General features: G+C 36.5%; 1 protein-coding gene across 6 annotated transcripts in view; it reads right to left on the reverse strand.

Moving 5' to 3' along the window:
- Window positions 1-21,824, reverse strand: part of MAST2 (microtubule associated serine/threonine kinase 2) — a 198,158-nt gene that overhangs the window by 161,310 nt on the left and 15,024 nt on the right. For all 6 annotated transcript variants that reach the window (XM_074876149.1, XM_074876151.1, XM_074876150.1 and 3 more), the window contains exons 2-3: window positions 14,291-14,438; window positions 10,531-10,673 (exon numbers count right to left, since the gene is read on the reverse strand). In XM_074876149.1, coding sequence (XP_074732250.1) covers window positions 10,531-10,673; window positions 14,291-14,438 — 291 coding nt within the window. The remainder of the gene's footprint in view (window positions 1-10,530; window positions 10,674-14,290; window positions 14,439-21,824) is intronic.

A 21,824-nucleotide genomic window follows, 5' to 3' on the forward strand; every position in this document is an offset into this window, starting at 1 on the left:
CAAAAACCTCACCAGTTTATCTTGCCAAATTTATCTAATTATTTCATTAGCTTATTTTGTTCTAGTAAGATTTAAAATTTATTTTGTAAGAAATGCATGCATTTTGAAGTCATAACACCCTACATTTTACTTTCTTTTGAAAGAAATTATTCGATAAGAGAATTTTAAGGCAAAACAACAAAAACTTACTTAAAACCAAATAAATGGGTATCAATAGATTTAATAATACCCACAAACTTAATTTTACATTGCATACTGTCATTTGAGCAGAGTCAAAGAGCTTATGGATCAAAAGCTCATGATTCAGAACATCGTTCATTTAGCAAGGAGACACTACAGAAATAAAGGTTGTACCAGAACTAGTAACTGTATGATAAGAGAGACACGTGCAAATGCTGAGCAACAGCAAAACTGTAATACAAGATACAACTCTGCAGCTTTCACACTAAGATTCCCAGACCAGTTATCCACAGCCCAAAGAATTTGCAGTAGAGAAGGATTAAGGAGGTCACAGTAGAAGTATACTTGTGCACAATGCAGTCCAAATTCCCTTTTCTGGCTATCATCAAATAATAACTAATTTTTACTGGGGGAGGGGTGGGGGGGTGTCCTGTTTTCTGGGGGTAGGGGAAGCCACAGAGAGAAATAAACACTTCTGGAAGAAGACAGGAAGGAAAGAAGAGCTTACGTACATCAGAACAGGAGGGATCTTGGAAGCAATCTAGCTCACACTAGAGTCAGCACAGTATGCAAAGCTGCAAACAGGCAACAAGGTTAGCAACACTAATGAAATACAAGCAGTAATGAACATTCTGACCTTTGTCTTCAACCCCTGGATTCCTGATACTGTGATAAACACACTATGTATTTTCCTTGGCAACAGCTCATCCATTAAATTAGTTCAATTACCAATATTTAGAAAATTCAAGACACAAATTTGCCAAAAGTACCTCTGCAGGCTTAACTATTTGAAACAAATATATAACAAAAGTATCTAACTACAAGTTTTTGTGTGACAAATTTAGTGCATGCACTGTAACTTTATTTGTGCAAATAAATCACATAGCAGTATTCTCTATATTAAAGGTATGCAAATACTTCTAATTTTCAGCAAAGACAAATACAGAAGCCCTGTTAGACCTGAAGTTTCGTGTTTTATTTAAACTCCAAGGCAGAGAACTTTAATTGCAAGTTTCCCATAATAATTTGTTTTCATGGACAAATTATGAACCCTGCCATAGCAGTTCATCATATCACTACTTTTACTGTCACTATCTGTATGACCACATTAAAATAATGAGGTTTGAACATTCATATCTTCAATTAGAGCTTAGTGGCTTCAAGCACTTAAAGAACAAATGCTGCCATTAACCTAGACCTTACCCCTGAAGTATGCACCAAACATATTAACAATGTTACCGAATCATGAGGTCATTGTGAAAATGTAAGTCTCAGTGGATTCCATCACAAAACAAAATCTTGAGGATTTTAATAGGATATTATTTAAGGTATAAAATTAAAATCTGTCATTAAGTTATCTCAACAGCTCATTTAATTTATCAGGCTCAAAAAATATTTTAAAGGTTATTTTAGGTTAATTACATTTCACATCCTTTTATGACAGATCTGAAACCCTGCACATCTTTTGATCCTCTATTATAAACATTTCCCCCTTGACGATAACTTAAAGTTCACATTGACACACATTTTTACATACTAGCACTACAGTCTCAACATGACAATGTTTTGTACTCATGAAGTACACAGAATCTTTTTTTTTTTTTAAATGGAAATTTGGCCATTGCAATAAATAACAACAGCAAGATGCACCTCAGTTGTTCCACATTATTTACTAATAAATCAGCTTAGGTAAGCTGGTTTGTTTTGAATACATAAGGCACTCCCTCAGCAAATTTTGCACTATACATACTTAGTTGGCCACAACTGCTTTCAGTGAAAAAAATTCTGATCAATCCAAAATGCCACAATATAAGAATTCTCCTCATCTATTCCTATAATAAACAAAGCTTTGATAAAACAGCCTGGTCATTATTTATTCTAGTCTCTATTACCAAAGAGAAGAACTACACATATTGACTCTAAACCAAGCTTGCTAGTGTAATGGTTATTCTGACTTCACACCTCATGTTCTCACAGCACAAGGACTCTGCAGTTTCCACCAGTGAAGAGTTTAAAACTCACAATTCCTGCAGAAATGCTCAGGTTATCAATAACATAGAAAAGCCAGGTAAGAGATCAAGGTATTTCCTGGCTTTTGAACAACTGACTTTAAAATCTAAATATCTTTAAAGCAATCAGAAATAAGAGAATGATGCAGGCACACTATATAGAGCGACTGCAGCAATAAGTTATTTCATAGACCATCCATCTGAGCTTCAAACATTTTCCAAGCATTAATAAACTGAGCTTTAGAGAAAGTCTGTGAGGTACACTTTACTCCCAGTTCTACTGATGACCAAGTGACTTAACCTCTCTGTATCTTAGTTTATCAAAGTTCAGATATCAGGATTGTTGCATAAGTCTCAGGCTTTAGTACTGTGTTTCACTTACAAGGCTACACTTACCTCTGCCAAGAGATTTCACCTCTCCCCCTCTAGTAATCTCAAAATAGTAAGGACTTTAGATTAACTCAGGAAAGATTCTGAGCTGCAGCTGTTCAGAGGTGAAGCGTATAAACCACTGCATTCCCATTTTCCTCCACGTGGTAAAATAAGCAATCGCTGTGTCTCTGGAGCTGAAACTGTTTGGATGGCTGGAAAGACACACTGTATGGCTTGGATAAACCGGAATGATATAGTATAGGAAAACATACCAAACAAAAAACAACAGTCAAACGTGGAAGATCATACTACTAATTTCTAGAGCATTTCCAAAGCTGCTTCTTAGTTGAAGAGTTACAGGGGATTTTTATAAATGTCCTAAAGCTCAAAACAGTTTGCATTACTGCAACAAAGTAGTTTGAAACTTAAGCAAACTTTTTCACGTTTAAAGACTGATCCTCCTATTATCACATCCTAAAAGAGTTACCAGAAGCATTACCAGACACAGAGGGCAGCCATATTAAAATACTAAATGTGGGCATCTTACACTGCCTTTCTATGGTAATACCTGCCAAAAATCACCAAAATAAAACAGCCAATTTTTTACTATTTTAAATTAAACCCCAGAATTTTTATTGTCTACATCAGTATGTTTTCATATAGAGGTCACTAAGAACCACAGAACAACACTCTTGTGGAACAAAGCCTCACTCAGTGACATGTGTTCAAGACAGTCTGAATAATTCGTTATATTTTATCTTAAGATTCCCACAGCTCCCCAAGCAAAAAAGCTAATTTTCCATGCACACTACAGCAGTTTCTCACTTTATACCTACAATAGTGCTGCTGTCAGGAACAGAACTGACTGCATGTGCCAAAAATCAATTCAACATATTCATAGACAAAAAAATAACATGCAGCATCTGAAGATAATGAGAACTGCAATCATTCAAACTGACAGTCTAGTGCCTAACAATTATCACAAGGCAAGTTTTATGAATTCATATTTCCTACAATGACAAGCCTCAGGTTACACAGAAGGGTGTTCAAATTTTCTTTCAAGTATGAAAATCTCCTTTGAGCCCACTCCAAAATGGAATTCACTTAACTGAAGTGAGTAAAAAGATGCTGACTGTGTTTAAGTAACAGACGCTATGTATTAAATATAACTTTAGTACAGAAATTTATCACAATTATTTGCTGTTCTTTACACAGATACACATGAATTGCTCAGTGAAGTTAACTAGCGAAAAACCTATCAGGAGTATCAGTTTTGAATGCTGTTGTGAAGCATGTGTCCCAAACACATCACAAAAACACACAATTATAGCATAAGCATTTTAGTTTTTCTAGCAGAGATACCTTAAAGCTGTGACAAAGTCTTTGCAAGCACTCTAAACACTGCCCAATGCTCAGAATTTTGCTCAGAATAAATACATTCAAAGCAGCTCTTCTGCAGTTTGCTTACAATATCATTTTCTTCTTTACAAAGGCCTTATTCTCCACTGTTCTGCATTATCAGATCCAAATTCCTTGTTCTTACTTTCAAGTTTTGTCATAGAGCTCATATCGATATGTACAACCCTCTGTCTAGAACTTGCTCCCTACCTCTTCCTCAAACCCAGTCCCTTCAAACAAATGCAAGCCTGGACACTACTTTAGTTCTTCAACCGACACTCATCTTCTATCTCCTTATAGCCACATCTTCCAAAATTGGTACCCAAACTCTCAAAGATTCACCCATAGACTTTGCAGCGTAAGTAAATGCAAGTTTTAAATTACTACGCATAAACTTAGACTTCATATGGTCTTAATTTGGAAATCCTCTTACTACCCATCTCAGGTTATTACAATTACAACTGCTATTTTAAAATACAATTTCCATGACTTCATACAGTAATAAAATCTATTCATTCATACAACCATAGTTTCTGCTATCTTCTGCTTTTCTAAAAATATAAAAATATGAAGTTCTACTTGTAGAGTCAAGTATTGAAAGTTCTCTACTCCCTAAACCAATTTATGGTCTTCATCAGCTATAATTTTAATTATTATTCTTAGACAAAAATATTTTCAGCTATACTCAGCAACATTTCAATAGTCAACATGTTACCACCTAAAATACAAACTAAAAGTAAGGTTATCTATGACAAAACATTTTGAGAGAAGAGCAGCTGAGTGTTTCAAAATACACAAATGTAAATGAAGATTTCTCATCAGATTCAAATGTCTGCCTCTCTAATAAGTACCCAGTCAATCAGCAGGAGGTAGCACTGTGCACAACTGGCATTAATGATTTGTTCCCCAACTAGTATTGTATTTTTAATAAAAAGACAGAGATTACATCTAATTCTTTTGTGAGAGGTAGAAGTCTAAGCTCTATGCACTTACCTCACTGCCAGCATACATATCAAGCAGAAAGGTGGAGAGTGCGGTGGAAGATCAGCTATTCTTTGCAAACTAATGTTTAATTTGCTAGTCAGATACTTGCTAGTCACTACAAACTCTATTCCAAGACCTCATCAGTGTGAGATTAACAATGCTACCCAGATGTCTGCATAAAGTGGAGATCCTAAATAATAAACAGGAAATCCATTAAAGCACTAGGGACTAAGTAGAAGACCCAGAGATACAAATTTTTTTGTAACTAAGAGGGTTTTTGAAGCAGAGTATGAAGAAGCCTGAACTCTAGTTCCACTGTACTTCATCAAGACTTTTGAATTATTAATTTCTGTACTGAACTGACAATCAACACAGAATTAAGTTCTCCTTTAGCTACAGTCTACAGAAAAACATCTCTAGCTCTTCTTTATGTTGGCCCTGTAACAATGGTGTCATTTTGTGTTGAAAACACAATTCACTATACTGAGACCTCCAGTACTCCAGCACCACCTAGCAGGCCACAGACTAAAACACAATTAGGCAACACAGCCTCTGACTAAAAATTGCAAACGATTTATATCATTAGCTCCAAATAATAATTTAAAAAAAAAAAAAAAACTTATTTTATCCATAACTATCCCAACCATCACCTCTCTGTTACAAGAAAAAGAATGTTGCAATCCACAGTATAGTATTAAAATATGTAGCTAATTCATTCTCCAGCTAAAAAAAAAAAAAGCCAGGTTATTAGCAAGTCGTTACTGTGGAACATGATCCCAGAAATAACATGCCTGTGCTGTAAAATCACTAACCATTACCAGGATCTCTATTACAAAAACTCACTTGAATCTTGGAGTGAATGTATTCTGCCAATTGCCAGAGGCCCACCAGCAGATGGCAGACAGCACCACAACTCCTCAGCAGCCTTCCTAAAAACTAGCAATGGGATTTAGCTTTCACATGAATTCAAAAGAGAATTACCTAAATTGTCCCACCGACAAGCCCAAATCTGTAGCCAACTAGCCACTCTTCCTGGTAGCCAAGAATGATACAGATTTGAAGTACATCCTTTTGTAATGAAGGGCAACCTGTTCAGGGGAAATACACTATTATGGGAAGTTTATATCTTAGGTACAATTGATTCTATTCCTAATATATCTAAAATGAAATTAAGAAAAACAGAGGAGTACAAATTTAGCAAATAAATAGTAAATATTCTCTCCTACATCTAAAAAGCATACCCCAAGTTGGACATCAAAGATAACATGCCGCAGTGTGAAGTCTGTGTCAGTTACCAGGTTTCCAATACACATCTCCTCGCAGAGCCACGGCCCCACCATCACAAGAAGGTCTATTCTCCCCATTCCACTCAGTACTGCCCAACCTGCACAGCTCTGGGGAATTCAACGTTCAGAATAAATCAGGCTGAATGAGCAGCATTACTGTCTCGGTGTTATTCAACACAGGAAGTTCTTCGGCTCGTTAGTCATTTCAAGTCTTTGTATTTGAGCCTTTTTATCCTCGTTCAAAATCTGAGAGGGTGTTTTTCAAACCACTTTTTATAGAAGACAGCCAGGGAAAGGTGAACTTTCTGGAACTCTCTACAACAGCAGAGAATACACAGTTGTCTCATTTTGTTTTAACCATTACCTTACAAAGTAAATATAAAACCATAAGTAATTTGAAATTATTCTCTGAAAAGGAGACTGACCCTACAAGGAAATCTTGCAAGTCTGGCATTAGAGAATTAACAGAGCAGCAACTGCTTAGTCAGCAGTTCAGACTTCACCTCTGAAGAGGAAGAAATGGCCATGTACCACGTGGTAGAGAATATAAGGAAGAAAGTTTACACTAAAGAGAGAACTGCAACCACACAGCTAGAATCCTCAACCTCGTTTTCAAAAATGATGTTTAGTTTTTCTGTTCAAGGAGTACAGTGAGTTTCAGTTCAGTATTGGGAGCACTTTAGCAAACTGAAGTCTGTAAGTATTAAAAAAAATAAATTAAAAATAAAGGTTCAAAATCTATTTCACAAAAGTATCTAATTTTCCACTGACAGGCTTCTTCAAATGTTTTCGCATCACCACAGTTGGCAGAAGGAACATATATGGTTTCTTATTCCTGGAACATCTCAAACTTTTCTGGGCATCAGATAGCGAGCAATGCCTGTAAGATGTAGTCCTAATTAATGGGTAGCACATTGTCAGATGTTTCTTTCACAAAACACTGGAGACAGTGCTTGAGATGCTCTGTATGGGGGGTGAGGGAACAGGACACACACAAGAAAACCCACATCTCTCTCCACAAATGTAAATACATATTCGCAGTTAGTGTAGTACTCCTAAACAATAAACATGAGGGGAAAAATCATCCCTTGCCCACCCATAAATGCTCCAGCCCTGGAATATTGACACCTTACGGCATTACTTCCGGCAATCAATTTAATTTGCACTAAGTTTTGTCAAAACAAATATTTGCCAGAAACACAGTCCCAACCTACCTCCTCTACAACAATCACAGCCTTCTCTTCACAAGCTCTTTTTCTTTTCTAAAATTAATAAACCCTGATGCTCTTCATGCCTTTCTTCATAGGAAAATGCATCCATATACCTGATCTTCAAAACACAGTCCAAGTTCTAACTCTTTACAACAGGCTGCCTGCAGGTCAAGATTTCAGATAAGCAAACCCCCAAACTAAATCATAAGAGATTTTCCACATTATTATCCTTCTGTTCCTTATTACACACAGTTTATACACATTCCCTGTGCCCCCAGTTTTTACTATATTTGGGTCTTGAGAGCAGAAAACACCACTGAGATGCCCACAACGATGTTTTATGTCTTTTTTCTCCGATTACTTCCTTGGTTATTTTAGGGATTTAAAACGACCCTTCCCACCAGAATACAATCTACTAGGACCAGAGCCATCTGTCTTAAGAGCAGATGACCAGCTGAAGGTCATCCTCTGAAATCCCCACATACATTTAGAAGGCACACAGATCAGATCAACATCTATCATTCCACAACGACAGCACTCAGCATTCAGTCTGCCCTGGCTTCTTTCTCAAGTCAAGGATCTTAGTGGCAAATGACAGACACATTAATCCAGATGATCACACATGTATGAGCTGAAAGATTCTGTCTAACAATAAATTGTACTTATGTAGTTTAGCATGTTAGAACTCAATGTATTTCCAGTTCTGGAGTTGTTGCTGATAAACAGCCTAGATATCAGTCTTGTTTCAGAAGCTGCAAACTAATTTCTATAGATTTGCTATTGTTAATTCATTTTTTTTGCTTTGCAAATACTTTCAAAGTTCAAAAGAATGCAGTTTAGGAACAACAAGCAATCTGTAGGATTGGTTGTGGTTAGAAAGTAAAAAAAACACATCGCTGAATGCCAGCAAAGATATTCAACAAAGGAAAATCCACTGATACCTACAGTGCCAAAAAGAGGGAGCAGAAACAATGCACATAGCTTTGAGTCTTCTGGCTTTCCCGTACCATACTCCCACTTCTCTCTAGCTATCGTCTATTGTATTATAACAAATAATAAAAGAATGAAATGCTCTAGCAATCAAGGCTGGCGTATTAAAATGACACTCTGCATTACGGAACCTACTCATCTCTTAATAGAGCTACTCTTCAAAGGAGATTAATTATACTGGCAAGAGACCTTTTGCTATTCTAATTTGTGAAACTTAATTCAATACCACAAGGATATTAAAACAGCTGCAAATGTGTAACTTGCTCCAAGATCCCAGGACTCACTTAATTAGGTGTTCATCTTGTGACCAGCTCTTTAGTCATTGCTTTAGAAGCCCACTTCACATAAAAATTCTTAATTTCTTGGCTTAATTAACTACAAATGGAATTAACATGCAGCCTGCCATAAAGTATACAGAGATAGGAAAGTGACCATAGGCTTCAGTACCTAACACCATCACAGAGGGACAAATACTGGATATATAGCTGAAATTCTCTGCTTTATTTACAAAGCAGAGAATTTTAAATTATTTTAAAATAAGTTATTGGCATTGTGTTTCAGACCAGATAGCACAAACTCTGCCATGACAAACTGAAAATACATCATGTTAGTAATATGCAGAATTGTAACATGCAAACACACCTGCAGCTTGCTGAATTGTACACAGATGTTAAGCAATGAAATAGTATTCCAAATTAAATATCTGAGAACTAATTCTTTGTTTTAAAGCACAGTTATTTTCATTAACTGAAGCTATGAAGCTTCAAGGCATTTGCCTGCCTCTAGGGAACAGGCCTGTATTTTAACATACTATTTTTTTAATCCCCATTAGATAAATGCTTAGATGCCAAGTTCATGTGAGCATTTTCCCTTTCTGTTGATACAGTCAAACTATAACACCTGCTAAGAATAGAAATTTAAGGCAAACACTGAACAGGCACTAAACTAAGACACAGTACAATTAAATCAGAATTATTTCAATATAGTAGCATGTCTGAAAACGCTAAGACTACAAATAGCTCATTGTGAAATCAGTGGTAACACAAATGTATGCCTTTTTGAACTTTAAAGATTTAAGCTTCTTTTCATAGCCTGGTGGTGCCAAACTCTCTAGGATCCAAAAAAAATTCTACAGGCTAACAATCTAAGGGCTACATCCAAGGTACACCCTTTTACTTAACGGGTCATCGCTTCTAAACAGTCTTACAATGTCATATAAGTTTACCCAGTTACTTGAAGCTCTATAAAGTAGTGCACACCAAAATTTCCTCATTTGAGGAGAACTTGTTATACAGGCAACTCTATGGAAGTTCGGCAAAAAAAAAGTTAGCTTTCCTTTTAGTCTCCTATTTAGCAACAATTTCTGTTGCATATATGACTGCTCACAAATAACCGTCTTTTTCTACTCATTTTTCAACTCCTTGCACTTCAGTGATTTTAAATAATTAGAGGTAATAAGGAACATGTACAAACAAAATGTATGTTCCTTTTGGTCTTCAATTCAGTCTTGACTAGAGCCATCTGAGTTTCCCCCCCATACAGAATACTCTCTTCTTAGAAAATGCTAATTTGACAGATACAACATTCTTCAAAAATACATTCACTTTACCAAAACCTTTTGACAGAAACCACGCAGAAGAGCAGATGTCAGTTCCAGCTCTTTAATTCCTTGGACAGTTACCCCTTTCGGCTTCATCCCCTTAAACTGTTCTCTAGGAAAACATGCAGAGGTAGCTACTCAGAAAGTTGTTTCCCAATTAAACTTGTTTTAAATGGTCATGTTCCCATGCTCACGTCTCCCTAGACATCCAGTGGTTTTTTCTTTCAGGTATCAGGCAGCTTAAGTAGCACTGAGAAGAATCATCTGAAAAAATAAATTATTCTTCACACACACACTTTTTTTCCCCCTGGCTTTTGTCAAAAGTAGGATGAATGCATTGTCTTCCTAATTCACCCTCTACCCTAAAGAGGGCCCACAGGAACAAACTGCTGCATTCACTGAGCAGGAGCAGGGAAAGCAAGGTAAAAATTCAAGCACAAGATCACACCACTTTTTATTTATAGCACAAAATCATCATGAGTATTCCCAGATTCACTCACCAAACCAGCAGTAAGTGAAGGAGCAGATTGTCCTAGAGACTGATTTCTCATGCGGACCAAGTTTGAGGTATCTCCAGGTGGCTGCCATACCGTCTGTCCCACTCCACTGTGGACACTATTTGATAAGGGAAGCAGCTGTTTTCCTTTAAAAACAAAACGAAAATACTATCAGCTTGATTTTAAACCAGTTTGCAAGTTCAAAATGCAATGCTGAAAAATATTGCACGTAGAGAAAAAGCAGTTAATGAAAAAAGCAATTTAAAGGTTTTGGTAGGTTAGAACTTGTAAGAGCACACTACCTGTGAATTCATTATGTTTGATAACTATTTCCAAAAAGTCCAGTTTACATTATGAGGTAATGGGTAAATCCAAAACCTTGTAGAAACAGACTTGTATCATTTTTTACCCTTCTATATTTCACACAGCTTAAAAAGGAAATAATATTTGCTGTCAATTAAACAATTTATTGCCCTATAGAGAGGCAATGTTAATGTTGCAAAATCTCTTAAGTATAATTTTAAAAATTCTTATGAAAATACATTCATGATTGTAAAGTATTACCTCTTCTAAATAGCTTAGCCATCTAGACATCTCCACTTTCTCCTACAATCGGAACATTCAGCAGTAGATTTCATGCAGCTGTGATCAGAATATAGGGTATGTTTAAACATTGTTTTGCTTTGAAACATGGATGTTTTGTCTTAAAAATTTCACTCTTCAGTAGTATCATATTATCTTAAAAGCAACACATTCTGTAGCTTTCCCCAGTCTCCCTTGTATCTGATTTGTTAGTGTAGATGCTAATCTCCCATGCTACATACACAGTGAGAAGAGTAGTTCCTATCTCAACAAGTTCACACCATTGTACTTTACTGCAGGAAATAAAGTAATCATTTAAAAGGATCTGCTCAATACATTTTTTTTCTAGTCAATATAACACTCTTTTTTGAAAAATGTCAAGCATTATGTTTCCACAATGAGAAAGAACCAAAGTCAAAGTAGGTCGTATTTTGACTCCATCAAGCTTGACAGTTTCCTTTTATGTACAATGTCATTCACAAAAAAAAAGAGAAGAAAGATAGTCTTGTAGTTAAAAACACATAAGTGAAAGAGTCTGTAAATCTGGGTTCCATTATTAGCTTCCAGATGACTTCCTCTGTAACTTTGGTCAGTCAACCTCTGTGCTTCAGTTTCACCATCTTCAAAATGTGAGTAATACATCTTTTCCTTAAAATGAGGACTGTGAGACTAAATTACACACATATCCTTCCAAGCATGGTGAAGATAGTTGCATTCCACAAATTATTACATGCTCAGATACTACAACAGGAATCACAGGGGACTAAGACATCTGTCGCAATAAGTAGCAGGAAGAAGTCTACATCTTTAATCACATATACTGTAGAAAAATGCTTTTTTCTCAGAGGCAGCAAGCTATTTTACAAATTCAACTTCATATTAAAATTAGATGTGATAAATGACATTCATTACATAAAGGCAGCTACAATATTTGGAAGACTGTCATATAATGTGATTAGCCATGACACCAGGGGGGTGAGGAGTGAGAGTGGTGTCTTATTTTTTCTGTCCTTTTGTTTGTTTTTTTTTAAACTGGTTTATGTTAATTCTCTGTGAAAGTTATGAGCAATGGGCCAAGTACACATCAATAGAATGAGTCAAAGCATATGGGAGATGAGAAGGCTCAACTTTGGTGAGCAGAGACACAGCATATTAGTACCTTTTTCCCACTCCCACTCAAGCTGCTTACAGCTGTGGACATGATTTTCATGGTTTGCTCGTTTTCAAGATTATGTGTAAATACAACAAATCCTCTTGTCTGCTAAGGTCTAAAACTACAGAAATGTACATTGCTGTATTTATCTCAGTAAAGGACTAACAAAGATATCCTATAATAGCAATTCAAATCATATAATTATCTAATGCCAGTGCTTGAGAGCAAGAATACCATTATTTAAATCTCCATAAAATATAGTTATCAATATCTCCTTTCATAGTTCCACAAAATCTGAACCCAGGAAGACAGAATTCCATCCAGAGTCAAATCTAAGCCAACCAGTTTGCACACATAATCATCTATACTCTTTAAACTTATTTGCTTCTGTTGCAAAAATAAGGTGGAATTATTCTCAAGGTGGAGCTTGAAGTTAAAAGCCTTTCCCTGCCATGCCTCAAGTCCTACATACATTCCAAGCACCCACATTTAAAATATGTATATCTAAACATCTATATTTTCTTTATCCAGTTGGGACAAACTGATCTTGCTGGGGCTCTTTTCCCCTTCCTGAATCAGGACATAGTAGATTGAAAAGTCATTAAGATGAAGCAACAAGTTCTGGAGAACATTATCATTTCAGAAGATCTACAAGAATGTTATCTCCAAACAAAAATTATTTTTTAAAAAGAAACAGAACTTCTCCAGTTTTCCTGCTTCCTCCTACTTACTTTGCTTACTTCTAGACAAGGAAAAAAAAAAAAATCACTCTAAAAAAACCAAACTACAGTACTACCTTGGGCCATTGTAATCAGCTGCCAGATGCGTAGTTAATAAACTTCTGTTCCCCTCTAGCCATCAACTTAGAGAACAAACTTACATGAGTGCAAAACATTAGGAATGTTTCCACTTTTCAGAAACAAGCCACTTATTACAAATAAAACATTAAGACAAGGCCAACTCAAAATAAAATGTGCATACTTTACTGCTTACTTAATTCTATTACACCTAGCACCTCAAACTAAGATGTTTATCGTCCCCTGATAAAAGGCTGAGGGACCAGGACTGGATGTATTTTCAAGTCAAGCCCATGCTGCTGCCAAAATGGGTGGTTTCACTCTCTTCCTCTTCCCCTCCCACCTGAGAGTTTCCAACCCTTCTTGTTCTTACACTAACATGCAAATAAGCAAACAGTCAGCCTAATTAGGGAGGAAATGGGCTGCAAGTTAACCCTACAGAACAGTGGTATTCAGGCAGATCAGCTATTTCATTCCAGACTGATCATGCAACTCTATACATTCTAATGACAGCATCACAGACCGATACCAGCTTTAAACAGTTGTGAAACCATCCCCTAGCCCACATACGAAGTCTTTAAAAAAAGAAAATAACTGAGCTTGGTCCTCTGTTTTTTGGATAATTACTAGACTATGCTCGCTCCATGGTTCTACAGTTGACAAACTTAATTCTCTGACAGTGCTGAAGATTGTATACACAAGAAAAAAAAAAAAACTTTATACAAACTGAAAAAACATCTAGTTAGTAAGATTTTTACTTTGAATCACGAATGCCTACAGTGCTTCTGAAGCCACAAAGAAACTAAATAATAATTTGAACCTGATATAAAAGTCAAGTTCCCAGTAAGAAACAATATGGCAAAGCAGGCAAGCTTGCAGTCAGTGCTGACCTTAAAAGTGGAAGAGGTAAGAATGCATCGCTATGTTGCCTAAAGTTCCACCACTCCCCTCTCAACTTTGCACATTAAGTCTTAGCTTGTAACTCCGGGCTCACTCTGGGCAATATACAGTATTTCACTCCAAATCCAGACTCTTTTTCACTCTTTTACTAATTTTTTTTTTTTTGCATCTTTCTCTTACATAAATTTTTTTATGTCCTCCCCACAAGACATCACCTCTAGTTTCAGAGAAATTATTTATCAGTACCTTTTATTACAACTGTTATGGCAACAAGTAATACTGCATCTTTAATACTAATGAATTGTCATATGGTCTTTACAAAATGGCATACCTGACAAAGAACTTGCCAAACTACCTCTTCGTAGCTTGCAGTCATCTTGACTTAGCTGACGATGGAGCTTGGTTTTCCCAGCAGATGAAAAGATGTCAGGATTGCTGAGCTTCCTGCAACGTAACGGAGTGGACTCTGTTATCATCTCCTGTAGAATGAAAAACAAGCAGAAGTTTGTAAATGACAGCTAAGTATCTGTTTTCTGAAACACAATCTCCAAAGCGTAAATGAGACTGTTTTTAAAAAAAAAAAAAAAAAAAAAACACACCACACACACACAAAAAAACCACTTAAAATTGTAAATCCCCCTCTTTTGTGCCACATATCTGCACAGAAAGCACATCACAAGATCCCAATCAAATATGGTCCTTGAACACTAGTGCTGTAAGGAATATCATTAACAATAGTCAGAAAAAGGCAATTACACTACAGCAGTTATTTGCTCTTACATTATGTAGGAAAAGAGGCTACTGAAAAATCAGGCTTAGCTTTGATTCAAGCTGTTTACTGCTAAAGCAAAGAGTATTTCCTCTAAATTTCCGATTATTTATTCCATCCAGTCTATGACTAATATACCTATAAAGAAACCTTTGCAATGTCCAATTGCAGCCCAAAACTCCTGTAAGTTACAGTTCTACTACAAGTCCATAGGTATCACTAAATAATAATTAGGATAGAGATCATCCTTTGTGTAATGTCTTTGTTATTACTATAAACAAAATCAGACATGTATTTGTCCGAAACACTCCCACACATGTAAATTCCTTTCACAGCATACAGCAAACTTTCAATCAGAATAGCAGTAGGTAGAACAGTGACAAGCACAACCACAGTGCCTTCCTCATGCATTTAGTTGTTCTGGAGGTGTTGAACTCATTTCACACCCAAAGAATTACAAACATAGCTATCATACATGGATTTGAAGATAATGTGACACTTTCCATTATAGCCCATACAGATGAACTCAGTCAAGTTCTCCTTTCTCTGCAGTCGTGCAACACACTCCACATGTCTTAATGGATTGCTCCATTTTATTTCAAATGCCTCTCATTAGCTGTACAGCACTTCAAGCCATTCTTATCCTCAAAAAAATCTCATATGAGACAAAAAATAAACAGAAAGGAACACTTTCCCTGCATGATATATCACCACATGGGTTAACATAGTTTTAAATCATGTTTACATCAAAAATTAATCTACCAGTTGTGGGTTTTAATTAAAATTTGCAGATTCCAGTCAAAATCTATTTCTGAAGTCATTAATTCAAATTTATTCAGTCTACAGTGTTATGCCTCAAACTGTCAAATCCAGACCAGGACTACACACTATAAAAACTTCAAGATTTTTTGGGGGGGGAGGGAGGAAGGAAGGACGGACATGAATAAAGTGGTTTTACATGAAAAAACAAAAAAAATTGGATTTGAAATAGAATCCCCACTCAGCTCCGAGTCACTCATTCTCAACCTTTCTTAGACTCTGCCTCCTTTTAATCATGAAATCTTTTGACACCTCATAATAGTAACTAACTTTGTTATTTGTTTGAGTGACAGAAATGCTTTGCTCCACATGTGCTTTGGTGGTGCACCTTTCACAGGGTGAGAGGTACTGTCCTGATACAATTTCTTCCTCTGGTTATGGTTAGACATTCAGTCTCCACACTGTCTAAACCAGATCAAGAGAGAGACCTGGGTAACTTAAAGTAGGTCAATTCACTTAGCCAGTTCATCACACAGCTGCAAACAGTTGTGCTGGCTCAAGAGTGGGGAGAGGCATGAAAACAAGTGACCTGGGGTAGAGAAAACTGCTTGAGCTGAAAACTGCTTTAATCTTAAGGTTCCTCATACACATGTTGGAACAAAGAACCTCACATTTTCATTTGCCTCTGACCTTTTCCACAAAGATACTGAAGATCTTCATTTCCAGCAGCCTATACTTCTGTTCTTCTGTCATTTGGAGAGCTGAAAAGACACCTACCACACTTTTGTTTGTACTCAGAAGTAAGCTAAGTATTTTTAAATTGCAACATTGCCAGTCCCCCAGCATGCCTCTGAAAGCTGCAGATGCCAAGGGCACAAAGTCTTTGCTGTTTCTATTTGGAATGGCAGAACGTGGTTACATATGTATACATGTCTGTAAGTAGACATATAGAAACATACACACACACACACTCTTTTAATATGGTCTGTCCTAAATCCCTGCAACATCTAAAATCTAATTTGTTTCCCAACTCTAACAATCTGAAATTAACATACCTCAAAAAAAAACCATGGGCATTCCAGGTTATAAGCAAATTAGTTAAAAATCTCATGCAGCCTACCCTCTCACACTCCTTATGCTTCAATTCCAACAAGTGTTCCCATGACACTTCAATATCTAGCTACTTCCCTGAAACTAGTCCTAACTCTATTGAAAGGCTCTATGCACAAGGTGCTAGTGGTCATCCCCGCGGTCCATGTACTGCCTGCTGACATGAATCCCTACAAAAGCCAGCTTTTTTCCCCACTCTCACCTATTGCCATGATTGTCTTCCTTTCACCAGTGCACTTAGGTTCCCCCAGAAAGGGGAAGAACAGTCCTGCTTGTCAGGCTGATGCAGCAATAGCAGTTGCTCTTCCAACCAATTCAGCTGAGTTGGGGCAGGGGGAGGAAGAGGGCAGGCAGAAGATACACAGAAGCTGGTACCCAACCCACCTGGCTGCTGCCCATCACTCCCCAAACACATCCGCACCCAAGATAGAAACAGAGCACACGCCTTACTTAAACTGCAGCTTTGGGGAACCCTCTTTACATCCTGTTCCTCCCACCCAGCACAAACGCCAGAAAAGAAAAATTGGGGAAGGGGATGCAGGAAAGAGCATCAGAGAACAAGGATATGGCTACGTGGAATTTTCTCGGCTGCTTCTTTGCTGCTACTTCACTTTCACAAATATCTCACGTGTCTTGATATGGTTTAGTGTGATGTCCTTAGCTTGAAAGGTATACCTTATCTCACTAACAAATGTCCAGTAAATCTAGTAATTTTACTCCAAGTCAACAACTAACTTAACATCCAAATCAACAGATGAACAAAATCAGGACATGCAAGAAAACAGGACTTTCTCTTTGTTTGAGAGAGGAAAAACAAGGTATTCTTTTGCCTACAAAAAATTTCAGAACAATACTATGTACAAAACCAATTTTAAGATTATTGTATTAATAAGAATACCCATCAGCAGTTACAATTTCAAGATTAACATGAAGAAAAGTGTTTTAACTGGAACTTCTTTGTGTGTTCAAGGTTTTGGGGTTGTTTGGTGGTGGTTTGGGTTTTTTGGGGTTTTATTTATTCTGTTTTTTTCCCCTCAGGTGCACATTCACCTCTCCTCTAACACACACACATATACATCTCACCCAGCTTTCTCAGTGAACTGCATTTAAAAAAAAGAATATTCTTTCATTCAGGGCACTGAAGTAAAGAAAGGCAGTAAAGTCAGAAACAAAAGCACTTTAAGTCATGTTACAAGTCATTTCTGTATTTTAAATCTCTTTTTCCACTCGATTTATACACACTCACATACCCCTACCAACCAAAGAATGTGCCCACTTTCCTATCCTTTCCCTTTCTCCTCTATGCAGAGTCTCTTCTCAGTAAAAATAATTACAAATTCTTAATATTTCATAAGTACAAAAGTTTTTTAGATCTGATAACATCTAAATCAAAAAGTAGCCCAACTGAAGGAGCACATGGAACACCAACACTGAAGGGCACACCTACTTCTACCACAATATCCGCTCAGCTGCGACATCCTGCCTACACACCCCTTTCAGGTCAACTCAGTGGTAGGTGCTACTTCTCAAAACGTCATTCCGTATGCATTTCTTCAACAGCCATCCCAGATGAAGCAAATCCTCCCCACCAGGGCTTGTACCACAAAGATACGAAAGGAACAGTAGAAAGGTAACAGCTTCCCACACTCACCAAAGAATCTAGGCTGTCTTCTACAGGAGACAGTCTTAGTACATATTACATATGGAAAATTCTTCATAAGCCCTTTTTTTGTTAAGCACATTAAACACTTGGGCAATATTCAGAAGACTACACAGCTCTTGAATGTTTTGAAGAAAGTGATTCCAATCACAATCTGAAGGTTTGTATACTGTTATACTCACTTTTAAAGTATTTAAAAGAAAAAATCCAGTGCACTGTTTTGAGACAGCCTACTATGTTTTAAAAAATGCTAAGTACAACATGGTCAGTTTAAAATTTCATTTTCTAAGAGCAATGCCTATATTGTGTCAGCAAAACAATGAAGAGGGAAAGTTTTAACTTTACAACAATAGAGTTGTCTTTACAACAATAGAGTTGTCTTTCATAAGACTGTAATTTATTTCACTCATCCACCAAAACCCAGCTTTAATATTGCAGTTCATAGACAAGCTGCGTGAAAATAGCAGCGGTTTATGTTACCACTCTTAAACAAGGAAGCAAAAAATCCTACAGGAAGAGATCCTTCCTTGTCCTTGCCCCAAAGCAAGATGCCACACAATACAAAGGACAGAAAAATCTTTCACAACATTCCAAATCAATGGATAAAGAAACTCTTTGCAGTGACAGAGCAAAATTTTGCTTACATGAATTCAAACTACTAAATTAGACTATCAGAGCACGTGGTTGAAGAATAGATTATGCAGCACAGACTAACATAATTTTAAGGACTCCACTTCCACTTTTGAGAAGGAAAAATTCTTGCAGCTTTAGAAGTGAAAGAATTGGGAAGCACGTTACAGAAACACTTTGCTCACACAGCGTGAAAAAGAACTGTGAGCCTCTCCATTAATTTCTTTTCAAAGGTGATTAAAAAAAAACCCCTTCTTCATTTACTTTGGCCTTGTGTCTTTTGCCACAAGCTAAAAATCAGGTTCAAGCAGCCAGCCACATCCTGCAAAGCTTAGGGTGAAGATAAAAGCGTCACACAATCTTGATTTCCTAGGCAAAGATTATTCCTATCAGTCCCTTCAAAGGTATACAGAAGTTTGCTCATATAACTTGAAACAGGAGGATATGAAGAAAATGGCAAAGGCTTTTCTTGAATAGTGAGGAGCTCTGCATTTTTCAGCTCTGTCACTTGCCACACTTGCACAGAAAAACAGTTAAAATAGTTGTGGCACTGGAAATACAAACAAGTCTGTTTCTCTTGCCTGAAATCTCACATAGGGCTTATTACACTCAGCAAGATGGAGAAGCAGACAGATTGCAACAATAGCTGCAGACAAAAGACAAGAAATCTAATGTACTTCCTGAGTGTAAGGTTACACTAATATCCCACGTTAAAATCATGATCTGGTAATTTCAGAATACAGCTACAAGGAACCTTCTCAGGCATCTTTTCCATTCCATTACACAGGGAAAGTCTCCCAAGCAATTCAAGCAAGAAATAAAAGGGCAAGCACATATACCACTGCAACGATTTTCAGCAGCCTTTTTTTTTTAAATGTTCATCTAATGGTGCTGCAAGAGAGCAACACAACAAAGATCCTTAATCCACAAATGGCAAGTGAATACTGAAAGTGTGGATGCATGTCAAAGTGCTTCCTTGAACTGCCAGATGAAGTACCACGCAATTAGACTGATGTATCAGCAACAGATAAATGTTAAGAAAAAAAACATAAGACCTGTCTTTATGGTCTACATTTAAGATGTAACAGATCATTATATGTAGCTGTGTTATAACTAACTCAACAATATATATTTCCTAGAGGTCTCTACAACAAGCAAAAATACTCAACTGTGACTAACAAATATTCACATCTGCAGGGCCAAACATGTTAAACTATTAGCTGAGGGGGCAGGAGAAAAATCCACAAAAGTTTTATATGAACAGGTAATCCATGAACAGGAAAAATGCCTAATGAGCACAACAACCTAAGGTCATCTGGAAATTAATTCTAGCAAACTGTTGGAAGAAAAAAAACTTAAATACAATAAATTGGCAAATAATACACTAATATTACCCTATTTTGTAAGGAAGATAACCAATAACTAATGCAACTCAAGGATAGCTTGACACTTTTTGAAATTTTTTTTAAGCTATAAAAATAGCCAACATTGAAAGCTACATTTTCTATTTTCTAATACAGTCCCGTTTGTCCTTTAAAAGATAAAAGCCTGTTGTGTCAGGATTGTGTGCATGTATCTGAGAAGCATCCTCTTCCTTCTCAGCCTTTCCTCATCACTTTATATAATGCGTGTACATACCCTTAACGAAAGATAAATCTGATCCTGTCATTAGGTCTGCTCTAATATACCTTAAAACACACTGAAAAAGAAAATTAATGACCTAGAGAAGAGATTGCAAACCAAGTATCTATTTAAGTAGCAATTAACACAACGGACTCATAGTATTTATAGTAGTATTTAGCACTGAAATTTGCCTTAACTTTCTAGCCTGAACATGACACATTGAGGGAAGAGGGCCCACAGCTTACCAGGAAGCTGAGGTGAGCCCAAATGTGACCAAAATTGTAGGCTGAATAAAAACTTGCAATTAAGATCCTTCTTAACTGTATCTGCTTAACTCATGTACTTGCCACCAGCATTCTGAAAAATGTCAAAGACAGCAAAATCAACGAAAATTACATTAAATCAACATAGCCTCTTAAAGGCTATAGTATATTGGTTTACTACATCAACAAGAAAGGCTTTAAAAAATATATTACATTATATAAAAGCATCAGTATTTTAAAGACAGAAAATTGTTTCACAATATTGTTCTCTTTCACAGATTTATTTGAAAAACTTTGCAATAAATCCCAACATTCCCACAAAGTAAATATATAAACTTAGTTTAGTGTCAATAGTAAGTATTCAAAATGACTGGAAAGCTAAGCATTATTGCCACAGTGATGTTTTCACTAGTTATACAGTGTAACATGCACACATTTAACATTCTGAATACCTGTAGCTTCCTCTGTAGACCATCTGCAGTTATAACACACATTACTGAAAAGTTACAAAACAAATCTAAATTCTTCTGTAAAACAAAAAAAACCAAAACAACACTAAAAATCCCCCAATTAAAAACAAACAAGAAAAAAAAAACGTTTCCTGAAAGACATAGTACCAGAAAACTATACTATGAGATACACCTTCCTTATCTTGTTCTTCCAGTGGGAAGATTTTTTTTTTCTTGTTAACTCTTCAGGAAAGCAGCTCCAATGCATGTTTGATTAGAACTAATGAATTAAAAACTTTAATGTTGTTTCACCAGGGAAGTTCAAGTTGGTAACTTTGTTGCCAAGTGTTTCCAGCTGCAGGAACATTAAAAAGCTTGTTAAAAGGCAGAAGTAAATATTTACAACTATATACGTTATTACCCCCTTTCTGAGGATCATTGAGATGCAGAATAGTTTTATTCCTAATGCAACCACAGTCTAGAAGGCAAGGTAATTTATGATTAAATTATATCAGCTTGAATGTTTGGTCCTTGTATGAAAATACAAATAACACTGCAATGGTTTATACAAGCAAAGTATTTGATCCTACTTCAGGATCTCC

The sequence above is a fragment of the Strix uralensis genome, chromosome 8, assembly GCF_047716275.1.
Source record: "Strix uralensis isolate ZFMK-TIS-50842 chromosome 8, bStrUra1, whole genome shotgun sequence".
NCBI lineage: Eukaryota > Metazoa > Chordata > Aves > Strigiformes > Strigidae > Strix > Strix uralensis.